This window comes from Haliaeetus albicilla, chromosome 10, assembly GCF_947461875.1.
Source record: "Haliaeetus albicilla chromosome 10, bHalAlb1.1, whole genome shotgun sequence".
NCBI lineage: Eukaryota > Metazoa > Chordata > Aves > Accipitriformes > Accipitridae > Haliaeetus > Haliaeetus albicilla.
The window spans coordinates 11,119,922-11,139,750 of NC_091492.1; the positions used below are offsets into that span (position 1 = coordinate 11,119,922).

General features: G+C 36.3%; 1 protein-coding gene across 3 annotated transcripts in view; it reads left to right on the plus strand.

The window, feature by feature from the left end:
* LOC104323513 (transcription initiation factor TFIID subunit 4) overlaps positions 1-19,829 on the plus strand; it is a 152,468-nt gene that overhangs the window by 17,451 nt on the left and 115,188 nt on the right. For 2 of the 3 annotated variants that reach the window (XR_011326489.1, XM_069793460.1), the window contains exons 3-8: positions 3,319-3,456; positions 4,698-4,925; positions 5,822-5,944; positions 7,606-7,695; positions 9,557-9,814; positions 19,535-19,640. Coding sequence is in view for 2 of the 3 variants with exons in the window: in XM_069793460.1 (XP_069649561.1) it covers positions 3,319-3,456; positions 4,698-4,925; positions 5,822-5,944; positions 7,606-7,695; positions 9,557-9,814; positions 19,535-19,640 (943 nt within the window). In the remaining variant the exon portion in view is untranslated. The remainder of the gene's footprint in view (positions 1-3,318; positions 3,457-4,697; positions 4,926-5,821; positions 5,945-7,605; positions 7,696-9,556; positions 9,815-19,534; positions 19,641-19,829) is intronic. The other variant, XM_069793461.1, reaches the window with a different exon arrangement.

Genomic DNA, 19,829 nt, shown 5'->3' on the forward strand with positions numbered 1-19,829 from the left:
ACCTTGGGACATCCCCTCTTCAAGCTGGCCAGATGTAAGCCAGATCCATTTTGAAATCCTTATTTCCACAGTAGCACTGTGCTGTTCTCCACTTAGAATTTCTGATCTCTGTGTGGACAGAGCTGGCTCAAGTGTGTATACAAAAGGCTATCTTAAGCATTCTCAAGTGTCCCCATGGAGATTGGTAGTGGATTATATACTGTGTTCATTCATGTTCTAGTTTCCTGCCTTTTAATGCCTGAGTACAGGGAAAAAGCCTCTTAAACATTACTTTCATGTATTTAGGAAATGTAAAAATATGTGATGTGTCTAATCAAAGATAATACAGTTACGTTTGAAAATATATTCCTTTCTAAGCCTCTTGTGGTAATTTTGGAATTTAATAGCATCATACCAAACTAGTAGTTCTTTAAAGAACACCATAAATTCTTTTAGATTGTTCCAGTAGGAGCTTGACACACTGGGTTATGATTTTTTTTTTTAATATAATGTTGATAATTTTTGTTTTCATTTTGATGGATTTCTCATGAGATATGTTTACAGCTTTCATTTCATAGAAAGCACAGCTATTTTCTAAATAGTTTTTACCAGTTCTTGAAGTATTTGTGTTGGGAGTCCTTATAGTGTCTTCTGGCAACTTGTAGCTGTTATTTGAAGATCATTTCCATGATACTTAAGAATTTCTCTGGGCTAGTTCCTTGTTATGTTTCTCATCCACTCATTTCATACTTACCTCTTTAACGTTTATGAGTTTTGGAACCACGTTAGTAAACTGTTGCATTGCTTTGTTTGCAGTTCTTTGGTAGTAAGGCTTTTTCTTCATATCCAACACATTAATAGATTTTACTGCCATTTTGTATCAGAGGCTTTTGTCACTATTGATTTTTAAAACTGAGGGTGAATTTAGTCTTCATGTTGCACAGTTTGCTCCTGTGGTCTGCACAGTTGAATACACATACTTAGTTGGATAATGCACTGTTACGATACTGAAATTTTATATTTTAATTATATGCAGTTTTGTTTTCAAGTATGTTCCTGTGATGAATTGTGGGCTTTTATTAGCTGAGAAAAATGCTCTAGCTAGCAGCCTGAGCTACGTATTTGCAGATTTCTGGCTGCAGGTCTTTCTCGGAACTGAGTAGCTGCCAGAAGTTTGCCTGGTTATCTGCTTGCTTTGTAAATCCTTACTTCTGGAAGCACTTAGTGACAAGAAAGGGGGCAGATATCACAGGCATGCTATATTTTTAGGTTGGAAACACTGAGTTTAAGCAAATGAAAAAGATACACAGAAACAGAAAAAGCTTATATGATCCTGTCGTGGTTAACCCCAGCGAGCAACTAAGCAGCACACAGCCGCTTGCTCGCTCCCCTGCCCGGGTGGAATGGGGGAAAGAATCAGAAGAGTAAAAGTGAGTTAACTCATGGGTTGAAATAAAGACAGTTTAATAGGTAAAGCAAAAGCCGCCCACACAAGCAAAGCAAACCAAGGAATCCATTCCCCACTTCCCACGGGCAGGCAGTGTTCAGCCATCTCCAGGACAGCAGGGCTCCATCACGCCTGACAGGGACTGGGGAAGACAAACGCCATCACTCCCAACGTCCCCCCTTCCTTCTTCTTCCCCCAGCTTTACGTGCTGAGCATGACGTCATATGGTCTGGGATATCTCTTGGGTCAGTCGGGGTCAGCTGTCCCGGCTGTGTCCCCTCCCAACCCCTTGTGCCCCCCCAAAGTCTCCTCGCTGGTGGGGTGGGCTGAGAAGCAGAAAAGGCCTTGGCTCTGGGTAAGCACTGCTCAGCAGTAACGAAAACATCCCTGTGTTATCAACACTGTGTTCAGCACAAATCCAAAACATAGCCCCATATGTGAAGAAAATGTGAAGAAAATGAACTCTACCCCAGCCAAAACCAGCACAGATCCTTCTTCCAAAAAACCAGACAATTCTACCTGTTCATAATGATGGTGTTTATTGCCTCTAGGCTGTCTCAGTATGGAAGACATCCCTAGTCAAGATTTTTAAAATCTTGAAAGCTATCCAAACAAAAAACCCAATTTGTTCAGATGTCAGAAAGATTCCCCCCCCCCAAGTACAGAAGATTGATATCCAGTAGATGATGTTGCTGGACTGATTGGTAGGGAATGCTTGGGGCTTTGAATGCCTGCCTGGGCCTCTGCTCCTTTTGGAGATCTCCTAAGTATCCTGGATGTTCTTTGAAGAATTATTTTATGTAGGTTTAATAGACAATATAAGAATCTAAAATAAGCCATTGTTTATAAAATATTAACTATAGAGACATATAACTTAAAATGTAAATCAAGGAAAATTAGTTTTATCTTGTGAGAAATAATATTGTCCATGATTTATTACTCCAGCCACTTAGAAAATTTGTCTTTTCTAAGTATGTGTTTGAATGCAAATCTTAATAACTGCAAGTTAGAAGAGACCAGTGGGGCCTCCATTTTTAATAATGAGCTGTTCTCTTTTTGTCATAATTGTCATATTGTGTGATGTATTTCTTCCATAATGGTGTTTACATTCTTGTAGAATTAAATAACAACTTTCCTGGAGACTTTTTTTTATTCCTAAATCTTGTCCTTTTATATGATGATAAGAGATTTCAATCTCTCAAATAAAGTAAATTGCAAAAACAATTAATATGTTTGCTGCATGAGACAAATTTACTGAGTTGTAGAGCAGGCTACTGAGTGAAAGGCGGTTAAGTCAGTAATTTTCCTTTATCTGCACTGAACATTCTAGTTGCTGTCTGCTTACAGAGTGTGTGTTCTATGACAGAGATTCTCCAAATGCTTAGACTTCATTTCTGTACAAGTTAGTTTCTATATAATTAAATCTGAAATTACTTTGAAAATATTTTTCTGCTCTCTGACTTTTCTCTCCATATAAATTTCCTTCAAGAAAAAGCGTTAGAACAGGCCAGTAAATATCAAAAGGATCAATATGTGTTACTGGCAATTATAAACTCAAATATTCACGAATACTGACAAGTAAATATTACAGTTGAACTAATACATTAATGTAACATCAATTTTTTGCAGGTCACATCCTATTTTTTCTAATCTTTTCCATATAGCTGTATGAGAAGTAGCTTATAGGAGAAATATTGCAAATGTATCATTGAACATAAGAAAGTTCATTTTTGCATTATTTGTGAATATATATTTAAGAACATGTTACTGTTTTGGGCGGGTTTTTTTCAGCATTAGTAATGATTATTCATGTAATCACTATTATTAAAAAGTCTTGGAGATCAAGTTACGAAGGAGGAAAAAAAATAAAATGCTTGTTTTTCCTTTATTAGCAACCAACTTCTGTAGCCACATCTACTGTCCGCCTAGGACTTCCAGTGCAAGCCAAAGTTGTTCAATCAACTGCTACACCTGTCAGTGCTACGTCTGCTGCAACTCTGCCAGGAGGCTCTATTCTTTCACATACCACAGTAAGTAGTAAGAATATAAAAAGGAAAAGATGGGTGAAGAAAAGGATGTTTGTATTTATGTGTTTTTTCGAAAGTGAATTTTAATGTTCGTGTTTGCTTTTATCGCAAACGTAATCCCAGAAATTAATAATGAATGTATAGTCAGACTGTTACGCAGGTGCTGAGTGATAGCCTGGATCTTATTTTTTGCTCTTTCCTTGATGATAAAAAATTTGGGGGCAGTATAGATTCAGTTTTAAGCTTTTTTTTTTTTAAAGAAAAAACTTAGATCAGCTGGATTCCCAAACACTGTTTCAGTGGTGGACATGGTGCACTACATTTGTCCCCTGTGGAAAGCTGTGGTCTCTGCTGTGTGGTCGCCGGTGCCCCAGGCTCCACACATCACCCGTGGCATCGCAGTGCCGGTGCCTGGGTCGGCTTGTTCTGCGTCTGTGCCCAAGACGGAGCAAAGCGCTGCAGTCAGGCTGGATTGGGAGGTCCTGGTAGCTTCTGCTCAGCATGTTCTGTTGCCTGGATGGGCTCTCTAGCTTCTGCAGTCCCCTTTGGTGTGTCTGTCTGAGACTTTTTGGCACTTGGAAGGGTGGCTCACTAGGTCAGATAAAGCGTGAGAGCTGAACCGGATGGATGAGGGGGTGATCCGTGGTGCTCTGTGCAGCCTGATAAGCTTTCCAGCTTCCTAAAGTTGAGGAGTGTGCGGCGTGGTCTTTGCCTGCGGCCCAGCTAGGCTCAGGACAGTTTTGTTCGCTAGGGCTGTGCGCTGGTGCAAAAGCGTATATGCTGCTGCTGGGCTCAGATTAGGTTGGGAAGCTGTGTTGGTGCATTTGTGTCATCTCGATCTGAGCTGTCACTGTAACTGTGGTTTAGATAATTGTAAACCTGATGACATGACCACAGATCATTGGAAATTGACCTGTTTATATTAAGGCCCAAATTTACAGAAAGTTGAGTTACGAAAGTTACATCGTCATGGTGATTTAAAGGGCTGGATAATAGCAACGCGTTTTTTAGTGGTACATTTGATTTTGTAATAAAAAGAACTTTAAATGAGGACTCTCACTGTTCAGTAAAGGGTGACAAAATTAGGGTTATGGTAAGTAAGTAAAGTCAATGGTTTTATTTTGTCAGTAAGGGTGTATTTGAAAGGAAACACGTTTTATTGTCAGGTTTTCAAGAGCTTTGTGTTTGAGTACAAGAAATAAAAGAAGATAATTACCTGTTTTTTCAATATAAAATATTAATAGGTATCAGTAGCTACAACGAGCACTCAAAATTTATTCAAGACAACAGTAGCAACTGGAACATCAGCCTCTCAACAACCTGCGGTAATTACTGGTGGACATACTCAAGCTTCAGCACAAAACCAGGGTCAGCCTCGGCTGCCACTTCCACCTCATACAACAGCACAAGTACCAGCACAGCCCCAGGTCATACCAAGCTCTCCTGTACCTGGAACTACAGTTGTGTCACAGGTAAGTTGGTAAGTTTTAAAATACTGGATACTTGGTTTTCTTAGTACTTTATGAACTTCTCAGGTCTATTCAGAAGCAGAAAGAACTTTTTCTTCGCGCAAGCATGGTTCCTGTGATGGAACAAATACTTTACAAACAAGAAACCCTTCCCGTCATTTCAACTAAATAGAATACAAATTCTGAGAGGGAGCAAGAACACTTGTGGTCAGCTTTCCCCATCTTGCCATGTATGTGTTAGTAGTGAAAGAACTATTCTGTTTCTGTAGACAGAACAATCAGGCCTTCACTCTATGGACTTCATTATTATCATGCTGCTGGGCCTCAAAATTGTGGTTACACTGAAGTGTAACGTTTCTGTTTCTCAGAGTAATTACACCACATAAAAACGATGGCTTGAAAAAATGAAAGCATCTGTTTTTCTACTGATGAAGAAAAGATTAGATATGATGATGTTTGAAGACTATTTCTAATTTGATTTTACTGCTGTAGCTGCTTTGTACAAAAACATACTGAGTCAATAATTTAACAAAATAAGATAGCTTGGGGAACATTGTACATTGTGTATTGGGCATCTCAAAGGAGAATGCATCTCCAACAAATTGTTGTTACTTCTCATATTTAAGGTTATTTTCATCAAAACAGACTGTAAAAAATTAAATATATTTCTGTCATTGATTTATTTTTTTTTTGTTAGTATTCGTGAGGTATGATGTTCAGTTACATAAAGAAGTGAAGAAAATGTCAGGTAATAGTAAAATAGCTGCAGATGTATTTCAAATATGTCCTGCCTGAATTAGAACAATTTCACCATTTTCCCTATTTAGTGATCAGAGCATACATGGATCCTGATTGGAAAACAGCATGGATCTGATATTTGTTTTCTTTGGCTTTTGCAGGAAATGCAAGAGAACGTGAAAAAATGCAAAAACTTTTTAGCTACCCTTATAAAACTTGCTTCTCATAATTCACCATCTCCAGAAACATCTCGTAATGTGAAAGCTCTGGTTCAAGATTTGTTGGTAAATATTTAGTTATCTTTCATTTTGTCAGTTATCTATTAAGCTTGTTGTTTATGTATGCTGAAAGCTATTGCTTTGGTCTTAATTTTTTTTGCTGTAATGAAAGTGAAAGGAGTTGGGCTACACCAAAATGCAAATATACTGTACATTACATATCTTCAAAAATCTGTTAAAGGTAGGCTTTCCCTTAGTTGCTGAAAGGGGAGATGCAACAAAGTATTTAGTATGCATTTGTCAAAACCACTCTTGTTTTGATGGACAATATTTCAGTCATTTATTTAGAAAAACAGTAAAATACAGAATTTTTTCTTGAGGATTCATTAAGTTTCTGTTCTTCCAAACCATAGTCATTTCTGAAACACTAAGAAGCTGTTAAAAGTTTTAACCACAGAATGAATGTAGATATATGCCTCCACAATGTGATTTAGAGTTTCTAGGACTGAAGGAAAAGTATTTTGCTAAGCTGCTGAGTCCAAGCAGTTCTGCAGACAGATGCCCCTGCATCAAGCCTTAACTGCAAGTGGATTTCAAGAGGCAAAGTTGTGTTTCAGCTACAGTCCTTGTGCCCAGAAAAAGTCTTGACTTACTGTAGTTTCCAGTGCAATAGGTGTTTCGGTGAATTGTGTAAATGAGTTGCAGACAGATGTTACTGTGGAGCTGGACAAATGGATTTAACAGAATTGATACATATTTCTTTGAATTCATTGACAGAGAAACCTGTGTATTTTATACAAGCCTTTCAAGTATAAGCTATTCAACAATAATATTCTGTGGTTCCAGTAAAAACTTGTTTTAACTTTTGAAAACTAAGAAAGATTAACTAAGTAAAGATAACTACTTACAATATTTCAAACAAAATGTTGAGACACATATATAAAACATTTTTATTGAAGGTTGTTTTGGTTGTTTTGGTTTTGTTCTTGTTCTGTATCAGTCCAGGAAAGCTTATGAATATTCTTACTACAACCTGGGATTGTAACTAATGGTACTTTAGAAGTATGATAAAATACACCTGGGTTATAGAGTTGTCCTGTATTAACTATTAAGTAAACTACTGAATATATATTTCATATATTTGTAAGTGTATAGTTTGTGACTATATACACATACATACATTTATATAGGTGAAAATTTTATATATATACTTATATGTATACTTTTTATATATGCATATGCTTTACATATATAGTTTTTTATATATGTGTACAAATATTCTACTAAGTTAAATTGAACCTTCAAGATTTGTTTTGGAATTAAGTAAAGATGTTTTCTGATTACAAGGGCTGACAAATTTTTTAATAGTATGTAAGGTTACTTCAACAACCTGGTTTTTTATTAATATTTTTAAAGAGAAATCACTGTGTAAATGTTAGCAAGAGAATGGAATTCCAAAAAAAGATTTGAGTGTTTGTGGGATCTCGTTGTGTCTGAAATTGTGCATCCCCAAGGGAACTCCCTGAATTCTGAGTAGCATGTTACATAAATTAGCTCTTGACAGAAGAATTTGATAGATGTAGAGGAGTTGAGGGACTGCAGCTTTGAAAGTTCTTCTTGATATGGTAGCCTGTTTAGCTAGAGATATATACATGGATATTATCTGGAAAAAAGGCAACCAAACAACTGAATTGAGTTTTTGATGCTTTTTTTCCTTCCCCCTGAAGGATGCAAAGATTGATCCAGAAGAATTTACAGGCCGTCTTCAGTCGGAACTCAAATCATCTCCTCAGCCATATCTTGTACCTTTCCTTAAGGTAATGTGAATATTGTTTAGACGTATTAACATTTGCATTATTAAGTTTTCGAATATACTTTTAAAATGGAATTAGCTTTGCCTGTCTAGAGCAGGACTACTCAATTTTTTACTTTGTGCTGCCAATTTCTGCTGAAATCTTGACTGGAAGTGGCGTGCAGGCTCCATCTCTGTCAGGCCAGCCAGGTGCTGCTTACTGCTTTTGTGTTGGGAGCTGTGGCTGTGTGCTGCAGCCGACTGCTCCCTGACAGGTTGAGAGAATGGTAAGAAATAGGGGTTTCCTACAGAAAGGAGACCTCATGTGTTCGGGGCCTTGGTTTAGGTTTAAGAAAAATTAATTTGTCGTCCAGAGCTGATCTGGAGTTTGCTGCTTGAGTAGCCCTGATCCAGAACATGGTAGTTATTAGATTTTTATAAAAAAACAGTTACTCCCTAGTTTGGAAATCATCCATTGTCTATTCTGTAGTGATTCTTTACTGTTATAATGCATATACTTTTCTATGGTAGTAGGTCATTTTTTGTGAAGATGTACAGCATTCACGTTTGGAAGAGTCACAAGTTATTTCTATAGAATGCTTCAAGTAATTTAATAAGCTTTTTCCATATTGGTTTTGTAATCTACATTTGAGTCATCGATAACTTTCAATGCATGTGTCATGGCGATTACGAAAAACTAAACTGGATAATACTGTTGAAATAATTGATTAGCTGATCCTGCTTGTAATCGGGAACTAATCTATAATAGAAGTTCCCATGTGATACCAAATGGATTTATTGTTGGGTCCTAAGTTAGTATACGTGGGGGTAAATTTAACTTTTAGTTGGTTCTTGTACATTAGCTACAATAGCTTCCATATGCAAGATTATATACACACATACAAAGCGTGTTTAATCATGCCCCAACAAAACCACAACTATAATTTTAAAAGCATTTTTCTTCTAGTCCAAAACTTCTCAGTTTAGGGCAGATTTCTTCTCTTTCTTCTCTCCCTTCAACTTTTCTTCAGAATTCTTTCCCTCTGCTTCTGTTTTTTCAAGTTATCATTAACCCTTATTTATGCCTTTTCCTGCTCTTACAGTGCAGTCACTTCTAGCATCATGATAAGTTTTAACTTGTTTCCTTTCTTTGAAGTCCTTTCTCGGCAACAGCCATTAAGTTTTTAAATAAATATTCGAAGTTTAGAAAGAACTGTAGCTCGGGCTAAACACTGTTGCATTCTACAGCTGCCTGGGGGGAGCACTTCAAAAGAATGCTACTACCACTTAAAAAGTAAAAAGTTTATTCGTGAAGGTACAGTATAGCCTTTTAGAACTATATTTTTTGGTTCAACTGGTCTGAACATGAAGCATAAAATAGTACACTTTTCTAATCCAGTCAGAATACATTAGATCAGTAATAATACAGTAAACAGCTATTGCTGTAGGGCATCAAGAGTTAAATCATCTTGTTCTAGGTACTGGAGGCATGTCAGGAGAAGTACATTGGTGCAGCTTACTACTTCTAGCATGCAATGGGAATAGGGTTGTTCCTACGGTTCTGCCTTTTCTATTTCCATGTTTTGCCCTTCCAAAGACCTAAGCTACAAGTTCTAGATAGTCTTGAGAAAGGGGAGTTTTTATTTTACTGCTACAGTGGAATTAGGGCACATCAAAATCTACACGGTTGCTAAATCCAAATTGAAAGCATATTAAAAATGTAAACTGAGCCTTCCCTCTTAGAAAATATGTTCAATCTTTCTTCGTTTTAATGAATAGGCAGATAGTAAAGTTGGAAAGAAAGCTGCATTCTTTTAATATGTTTACAGAATATTTTTTGTCAACCTGCTAAATTTGATATTTCATAAACTTTCTTCTGTTTTTAGAAAAGTCTACCTGCATTGAGACAATCTTTACTGAATAGTCAACATTCAGTTTTGCAAGGACAGCCGTCTCAGCAGTCACTTCAACAAACCAAGCTATCACAAGTTATACCTCAATCTGCCTCTGGAAGCATTTCCTCTGTTGTCACAACGCAGACAATAGGAATAAGGCAACCAAACAACATTTGCACAGTCTCTGTATCAAATACAGTGCAGCCTCCTCAGGTTAAGGTGGTACAGTCAAATCAGAGTTCTCAACTGGTAGGTACTGTAGTATAAAAGAGAATTTCTTAACATGCTGAATAGCAGTTTTCAATGTTATTTTTATTACAGCTTGTTTGGGAAAATACTTTTTTGTTTGTTTGTATCATATTCTGTGATACATAGTAGTACCTCATTTTATGGCAGTTCACATGTATGTTCAACCATTAGTTTAAATAACTTTATAGCTTAAATTTAAGAAAGTACACTCTTGGCCTTTTTGTCTGGAATGCAGTGATCATTATATGAGCACAGTGGAATTTGAGTTAATTACAAATGTAGAACAGAAAGCTTTTCAAGACTTAAAGGCAAGAGTATAATTTTTAGTATGTCATTAGGTATGCTGCTTTGCTTAGATTAGTCTGCATTAAAATTAACTGTGTCTCATTTTAAACTCTTCTACACATAGTTATAAAATCTTGTAGAAGAATAGCTGTACTGTACCAGCATGTTTTGTTTAGAAATAGTGCCATACTTTATTTACTGAAATACATCGTTGTTGTGCATATTGGAGTATTATGTACTTAGACTCATTAATTTCAAAGGCACTATCAGTAAGGCAACTATACAGTCAGTTACTCACTGAGTGTGGTGAATTTATCACGTTGTTATATAGGATCTTGCATGTGTGTTTACAGTTGCAATTAAAATACATTTAGAATTTTTACAAGGCCTTGAGTTTATACAGGCATTGTCATCCTTCAAGGAAAGATCTAAGAGTTTTCTTTGTCTGTGCTTTCTGTGTAGGTATGAGTAAAGTACTTGACTTAGGTTTCAAAATCAAATTGACAAGTTCCAGAAGGTGTATCAAGTTGGTAAAAAATTTATATTATCAAGATTCAGAAATGCACATATGGTAATGTAAAACCTTACAGTGATCTACCCTTGAGTTTATAGGCTCTATAATGGTTATAAATAATTTGTAGGGTGTGTGGAGAGAAAATATTTCTTCTGCTTTAATTTAAAAGTAGCAGTGCACAATCTGAAAATGTCTGAGCCATCAAAGCCATGTCTTTTGAACCTTACAGATGCTGTCTAGCAGTTAAATTACTAACTTTAAAATTAAATTAGTATAATTTCACCATCTTTTAGTGAGCATAGTTTTAATGTGTAAGACCATCTTAGATGCTAAAACTTCTGACTCTGGCTTTTGTAATACACACAAGACATTTGGATATTTTGTGCCTTAATTCGTCTGCTTTCTGTTCAGCCGCTTCATTCTTTCTTTTTCTAAAGTAGGTTCTCCCCACCTCTTCTGGACTGTTGTATTAGTTAGAAAAGTGTTCCTCAGACTTCTTGTGACTTTTTTTCTGATTTGTCCACGTTTCCTAAGACTGAATTTACAATAAGTTTGGTTCTTCAAGGTAGGGGAGCAGGAACTAGTTGTAAATACAGGCAGTAGGTGTAAAAATTACTCCCTGTCCTGGGGAAAGCAAATTTCTGACAGCCCCTGACAGGTTCTTGACAAGTGTAAACGTTCATGGCTAGTAAGTCTAGCCTTATCTCATACCACAGTCTTAGGACTATACTACTACCAGGTAACACAACTTTTTCCAGTGTTTTGCAACCCACTTTAAACACTCCTGTGCCCACTAGGCAGGTTGCACCCCACCTTTTGAGAAACACTGATGTAGAGCAAAAATGTGTCAGTAAGTCCACAGGAGTTCTTACTCTTATGATTATAGTTCTTGTGGAGTATTTTCAGAATGGGATAAAGCCAAATTTATGGGAGAGACACCTTCTGTGTGTCTCTCTCACATGTCACTGCGTACTCAAAGCAAGCAATTGTGATGTTAACATGAATAGAGATTAACAATGTGAAGAGTTGCTGTCATCTTCTGCAACGTACCTATGCAATATGAGGGAGCTGAAAACTGCTAAAGTAATATATCGTGGAGATTGATTTGATGGGCTAAAGAAATTGTTTTCTGTCTGTAAGGAAGTCATAGGTCTAGGACTGGATTTTCATCTTGCTGGATACATGAAATGACCACAACATTTTCAAAGGTAGCAAACTATGCAGAGCAAAATTATGTTTTCTAGAATTTTCTAAAATTTTCTAGAAAATATTTAGAGAAGTGAATACATTAAAAATTATAATTTATTGGCTTATCACAAAACTGACTTTCTGTATTTGCTTTCAGTCTATCAGTTATTAGTTAATAGAACCACACATTACATTAACCACCCACTTCTTAATGGCGCTCACATTAGTTCTGTACAGACAAAAGCAGCATCAGACAGAGTTACTGGATGAAAAAAATCTTACATACCACAACAACCATCAACTCAGGCGCCAAACAGATAACCCAGCAGCATCTCCATATCCCATTAGTAATTGTTCGTAAGTATTGGCTTTTTTGTGGTCACAGTGATCACACTCTTCACACTTCTTAGTGCTCCCCAAAATCAGAGCGCAGCGAAGAGCTGCTGGCCATCTTGCCTGGGACTTGTCCGGAAGAGCAAGATTACAGCTGGCTTGCCTGAGGGTAGCCAGCACTGATGGAGGAAACTGGCTGAGCTCCAGATTTTCCAAGCCTGAAGCTCACTGGAGAGAGTTCCAGCTGGCTTTGCAAACTGTCCAGCTGCGGAAGGGCAAGCCTGTTTTGGAATATAGATCCTTTCATAGCAGCCAGTTTACAGTAGTCTTGTTTCTTTTAAAATGTGGAGAATCTGTTAGCTGTTCCTTTCTTTTGACTTTTCTGTTTTACAAAGGGGTCAGATGTGGTGGTGCTTCTTCCAGTTATATTGAGGTGTCTTGCAACATGGGAATTCTGTGTATGCTGTTCAGCATGCAATATAGCTTGTGCAAAGGAGACTTCAGCATTAAAATGTATAGTGTTAGTGGAGATGGAGGAGACTATCTGTTCTGTAAAGTATTGCAATCATATTCCAAAACTATGAAAAAGCTGTGTGCTAAAGAGCTAGATAGTGCTGTTAGTACTGGTAACTACTTTTAGCTAGGGAAAAGGGGAGTAATCTTAGGCTAATATTTTATTGATGAGACACTAATGAGATAAGCCAGCAATCAATTTTTTTAATTGTTCTAAGTGCAACGTTCAAAGTTTGTCTAAATGTCATTCTTGGGGTGCAGGAGCTCTATATAGCCTTATATATGCAGACATTACCTGTCTTGTTCTGGGTGTTACAGCAGATAAAATTTCTATGAATAAGAGAGACATTCTTTATTAAATGTGTTGAAGTTGTAAGCAGATTGATGAGTAATGGAGATCGATCAGCACTTTATATATTGTGTTGACACTGCATTGTAAGGAGAAAGTATTCCTGGAGGTTGAAGCCAATTATTAAATTTAAATGATAAAGAAACAGTAAGAAATTTGAAGTGATCCATCTTAATGAAAAAAAAATTAATTATATGCAAAGCAATATAAAGATTTGTGCAGGTCTAGGATTAGGAAAGATGTATAGAAATATATCTGGACCATTGTTGCAGCAGTAGATTGTGCACAGTGTCCAGAGGGGAGATTTCTCCATCTTCTAACTTACATTAGGATAGTATTTGCTGAAACGTTTACTAACACTTTTCCAGGAACTGTCATAGTGGTTGGAGGCTCCCACAAGATCAGACAGAGTAATGGAAGTTGGAAACAAGATACAACAGCAGAATAAGCATTATGTTATATGGGGATGTTCTTCTTTGCTTTTTAGTTCCCTACTGAAGCTTTTTCTGGCATCAGTTTTCTGTTGCTGAATGATGGTAATTTGTACACATTTTAGTGACTCACAGGAAATCATTTTCTTTTTGTCCTGTGTGCAAGGCAACTTAGAAATGGAAGAGTAAAAGACAGCTATTTGGATAAAAAGAGTAGTTTCTATTAATGAACTAATAAAGATCTAGTCAGTGACTTGGAATTTGGTGTGCAATAAAATTTTAATAAAAATAGCTGTTGAGCAGTAGATGTCTGGGATCTATTAACAGGAACAAAGCCTATACTTGACAAATTGTATGCCTATTTGAAATACAGCCTAGTAGTTTTCTGAGTTATCATGGACTTTACTTTCAGAATTTTGTGGGCTGTACCTTAATATAAGGAGGATATTGTCAATGAATGCTGTTTGGAAACCAGTAACAGAAGATGGCAATTAAAGGACAGACTTGAAAGCAAAGACTAAAAGAAACTGGCTAAACAGTAACTTGGTCAAACACTGGCTAAAGGGGAGCATAAAAAATATTTACAAATATTTTAAGGGTTTAAACATCAAAGTATATCAATGAATTATTTAGAGCAGTCTAAGAGAGTATAAATATGAATAACAGGATATAATTAAGCAAAGTAGGATTTAGGCAGGATATAAGGCAAGATATCCTTACAGTAAGACAGATTATTAGATGGTAGATCAGGGTCCCAAAGACAGTGATGAAAAAGCCATCATTGAAAACGTTCAAAATTAGACCAGATCAAATACTGTAGGAAGAATTGTATAATAAATTGAGGAGCAGGTGGGACAAGTGATCTGGTGGCTTTTGGTTTTATTTTTCTTCACTGCTTGTTTGAAAACATATACTCAATGGAACAATATTGTTGTCATATTAACATTAAAAATTACATGCTGAGTTTTAAAAAAGTCCCTTTGTTTTATTTGGGAGGAAAAAGAATTGCTTATGCAAATTTCAAGGCACTGTTGAAAAATTGTAACTGTTACTATTACAGCATGGTAAACAATGGTAAATATGAATTCTAGGCCCATAAGAGCATGAACATTGTAAGTTAATGCTGCCAGATTACATGATAGCTGAGGTTTGATATGACATTTATCTTCAGGAGTGAGTAGACTGATAAATCACAAGTGGCATAGCCACAAGTGAGTTAGCAAGTGTTTACTCATGAGTGAAGATAAATGTCATATCAGACCATAGCCATTTTGAATTTTGTACATGTACAAGTGGCTTGTTTCTTCCTTCCACAATACTTTTTTTTTAAACTTAATTGAGAGAAAAAATGCTTGGTAAAGGATATATTTTCCAAATTTATTTTTATTTTCCATTCTTTGCAGAAGCTTCTGTTTCCTATGCTTTTGTTTTTATTGCTTTATTTGATATGCTTAAGCTTTTGGATCAGATGCTTTTGTTGCAAAGTGTGATTTACGTAAATTGAGTCAGACTGATTTTGCAGCCCTTGTCAAGTAAGGGGAAGCATGTTGTTGGGACCCCATGCATCTGCATTGGTAAAGGAGCATCTAGATTATTGAGACTTGCAAAATCTTTGTCCTGAAAAACTTCAGCAGTGAGTTCTAATTTAATTGTCCTCAAGGACTTTTCCTTTCAATGGTTTGTAGGTAGTAGCTTTCATTTTTATTCAGTATCTCCTGTTCAGGTAAGACAAAGAGAATGGAAGTTAGCAGTCTTTCTACTTTTATACATTTTATGTGCTTTGGCTGAATTCTTTCTCAGTCTGTATTTGTTGGTCATTTGTGTTGTTAATTATTGGTCTGTGTTGACATCTGTAATTTGTTCTTTGTCCTGCAATAACATATACGGTAGAAGATTCACACCTGTCATGGTATGATCATCACCTTTTGGCTTGAGATTAGGACCAGAGATAACTATTACTTTTTTCTCATAGTCATTGAATCTAAGCTTTTTGAAGAAGGGCCTCAAGAAAAATGAGTATTTCAGCTGTCACCACTTTGTTATTCTGGTTATCAGTAGTGTGACTGTTAAGTACCCTTTTTTCATCTTCGTAAGTCTGCTTGTTTTGTGTAAGCATCTTTGTATAAACATCCCTTTTTACATATGTGAAAATAAAGTGAATTTTAGAAATGGACAGAGTAGTATGAAGCATTTGGAAAGTGAGAGAAGGAACTTGTCTGGAGGAATATACAAATGGTGAACCTAAGTGAGCGTTACTAGTGGAGTGGAAAGATGACGGTTAAGGGGAGAAGTGGAAAGATGAAATAAAAAAAGCGGGAGAATACTTTCTATTGTGAGAAAAGTGCATCTTGTTTTGCAGAAAAATGTTATTTTATAGAAAAAAAATTTAGGTAACTTCTGATGTATTGTACTCGGAGAAGCAGTACCATGACTTTCCTGCTTCAGTGTGTTACTTTAAGAGCTTCAAAGTGCAGCAGCCTAGGAGACGATTCTTCAACTTTGATAAATTGAAGAGGAATAAGCTGGTATATGACAGTACTTGCTGTGTTGGTGCTGTCTTGATCATAATGTTATTTGGTAATTTTGCTATTTTCCAAACTCCTCATCAAATCCAGGCAATGGCTAAATCACATGAAATCTTTTCTATTTTCTGTGCCTTTGTTGTTACTGTTCTGCTGTTGTGCTTGCTGTCTTCAGTGGTGGAAATAATGAAAATGGCTTCCCTTCTTTTTAGTGGAGATGGAATTATGAACAGTTTCTGTACACTTTGAAGACTTTTATATTCTGTCTTGTTTACCTTTTCTGACAGCACTTTTATAAGATGATTGATGCTATGAATATGGATGTAGTGGTAAACGGTTCGAAAGGATTTCTGGAGGTGTCTAGTCCAACCACCTGCTAATAGGTTAGCATGTTGTCCAGGGCCTTGACCAGTCATGTTTTGAGTATCTTGAAGACGAGATGACACAGCCTCTCAGGGCAACCTGTTCCAGTGCTTGCCCACCCTCACGGTAAATTTTTTTTTTTCCTTATATTAAATTGAAATTTCCCATATTCCAGCTTGTGCCCATTGTGTCACATCCTTCTGCTCTGCACCTCTGAGAGAGTCTGGCTCTATCTTCTCTACATCTTCCCAGTAGGTGGTTGCAGACAGCAATAAGATCTCCCCTTTTCTCAAGGCTGAAGTAATGTCTCTGATAACCTCAGTATACCAAAACATCCACTTCTGTATCTTCTATGTCAGTCTGGGTTAGTAAATTGGTGCTTATGAACTGACCATTTGGGATTCAGCATCTATTCAGCATATGAATAGGTAACATTAGATGGGGTACACTCATTGTGTGTATTTTTAGGCTGTGAGAAATATGAAATAATTTGGTTAAGTTAACCATCTTCCAGACTATCTTGCTAGTACCTTGTTCATTGTCTAAACTTTTCAGGCCAAGTTAAGGACATAATAGTAATGTTTATGCTGTTGGGAAAATAGGCAAGAAGATTAGAACAGTTTGAAGTATTTTAGCTGATGAAGAGTGGTTTAGATTGTTTATAAATTTTAATGCAGTGTCAATTACCTCTGATTCATCAGTTTTTACTATGTCCCTTGTTTGCCTGCAAATAAGGTTACGCATTCTGTTTCAGAAACAAATTCCTAATGTTCATTCCTTAATCACTTTTGGATCTGAAGATGACATCTGTGTTGAAATGCATCTTAAAACTGTATAGAAACTGGAATTTAAGTTAGTGTAAAATGTTGCTCTTTGTTAAGGTGCAGTTGTTCCTTTTAGAGAGTATGTACTGTTGCTGATTCGTTTCTGTATGGAATTTAAGGTGATGATTTTGATCTGTGCCCGTTGGAAAAATTTATTTCTCATTCATTTTCTACACTTTCAGCACTTTTACGTGCATTGACGTCCTAGTACAGTACTTGTTAAAAGGACATTTTTTGAATGTATTTGGTAATAAAGAAAACATTGCAATGATTTATGTCATCTCAAATGGTTAAATATTGTCCTATCTTTAATGGTGTTAGTGGCTCATTTTTTAGGGTATTCATGTGAAAATACTAATCAGGTGAAACAGAACTTGGTTCTGAACTGTAGAAGTTGCTTGCTTCACAGAGAAAAAAATCTAATTGCAGACAATTACTGTAATACCAGATAGTAATTCTATCCACAGGTCACACACATCTCCTTTTTGGCCTGGCTTCTGGCCAGTTAAGGTATGGCTGCTTTTCTTCACTATTCTCTGAAAACTCATCCAATAAATTATTGTAAAAGTGGCAACAGTCTCCTCCTTTTTCATACCAATATAGTCTTTTTTTTTTTTTTTTCTTCCTGCAGGCTATTCTGTCTTCTTACTTATTAAAATAGACTTGTACATGTTTCCCGTTCATCAAAATGCAGTCAAATTCAACTTTATCCCTCATTTTCATTTATCACCTCGATTTCTTTCCTGTTTTTAAGCACGGTAGCTACTTTATTCTCCTCCCTCTGAGTGTCACTGTTTACTCACTGCCTGTCTTGACCAAGTAAATTTACATCCATTTGCTCCATTTCTGTGCTTAATACAAATCCTCCATTTTCCTTCAGTGTCCACAGTTGAAGCTGAATCCTTAATCTTTTTATCCCTTTTCTCTTTCTGCAAGGTAGCTATTGCTATTACTTCTACATCCACAGGTTTATTACGACTTTCCAACTTTTAATATTTTAGGATGTACAGAATGCAATTTCGTAATTTCAAAATGGCCCTATTTGTTTTTGTTTTTTTTTCTCCAGACTACATTACAGGTCTTGTTCCCTCACTAGTCTTTTCTTGTTTGTAGTTTTCACCTTTCTTCCTTCCGATTTGGGAGCCCTGGTTCCTGCTGATGGAACAATTTCCTATTTGTTCCAAGCCTCTTCATTCTCTACTTTTATGTCTCGTTTGAAAATACTGTTTCTCCTTTCTTTTTCTCCATAGCGTACTTTGAAGTCAGAGGTTTGGCTATTCATGATTCAGCTAAATAATAAGGTTTTAGATGCACTTTGTAAGAATAATGCTGACTGGTGCTGAATAAAGATGCAGTGGTTCCTGTTCGCTTCATGTAGCGGTGTGTAGTGTGGCGTCTTGTCTTCTAGGAGGGAATACCTGTGGTTGTGAGACTGAGATGTGTAATTCAGAAACAGCAGACACATGCAATGGGAGTAACATAGTTGTGACTGCGAAGAGCATGACTTCTGAAGTTGTCACGCCTGAGTTGTGGTTGTAATCTTATTCGCAGCTATTTGCCTGTGTTTTGTTTTCAAAGTTCATGGATTTTTTTTTCCAGCTCTGCAGCATCCACACGTCTTTTTGAATCTTCTGTTCATTACATCTACAGCATCCACACGTCTTTTTGAATCTTCTGTTTATTACATCTGTGCCTACCTTGTCCCTGATTTTATGAACATATGTTTTGCTGTTGCTTAGACATGACCCTTGCAGGTTTTTTCTTTTCAGTTTGTTTATGGGTCAAATTCTAAGTTTCTAACCCAGTTTCAGTTTTGGGTAGGGACTTCAGAACTTGGCTTAGTAGTGAGTGAAACCTTGAGAATATCCAGTTAACATTTAAAAAATGACTAGTATATGATCAGCACAAACCATTTTTTTTTCTTTCTTGTGTATATCTGACTTTGGAACCCATAATATTTTAGAATTTACTTTTAGTATATATTTTCTTTAAAAAGCATAGATATATAGTGAATGGCCTAACGGTTGTAGGTGGATACCACTAAAATTATTGCAGCATTTTCTTCTACAAAAATGCTTTTCTTCCTAGTAAAATTTCTGAAGACAAAAGTCTAAACTTTAATGTTTGTCTTACTCCTTTGAAATATATTTTTGATGAAGGTTGTGACATATGACATTTGTGTCGAATATTATTTGGTTTTTTTAAGGCATAATGGCAAAATAGGTATATACACACACACACAACCACATGCATTACATGACTATGACTTTTGTCACTAGCTGGTTGTGCTTTTAGAGATCCACGTGCTTATATTAGTAATTACAGGTATTAGTATATTTACGTTGTGTGTGTTTGTGTATAAAGAGTATAATATAAGTATACTTTTTTTTAATAATAGCAGATTATCCAGTCAACATCTGCTCAAACTGTGAAACGAAACCCTGCTTGCCAGACTACCCAGATTAGGATGCCAGTGGTAATAACTCAGACCATTAGACCACAAGGTATGGGTTTAAATGTTTTAGTGAGATTGTTACCTTTGTATGAATTTCATTGTAATTACAAACTAGTAGCATGGGAAAAACTTACAGTGTTGACATTGGCAGGCTTGACATTCATTTTTTACTTCATACTGGCTGTGGAATGCATGTTTTCACTATGCAGTTTCAAGGTATTTCAGACCAACACAGTGA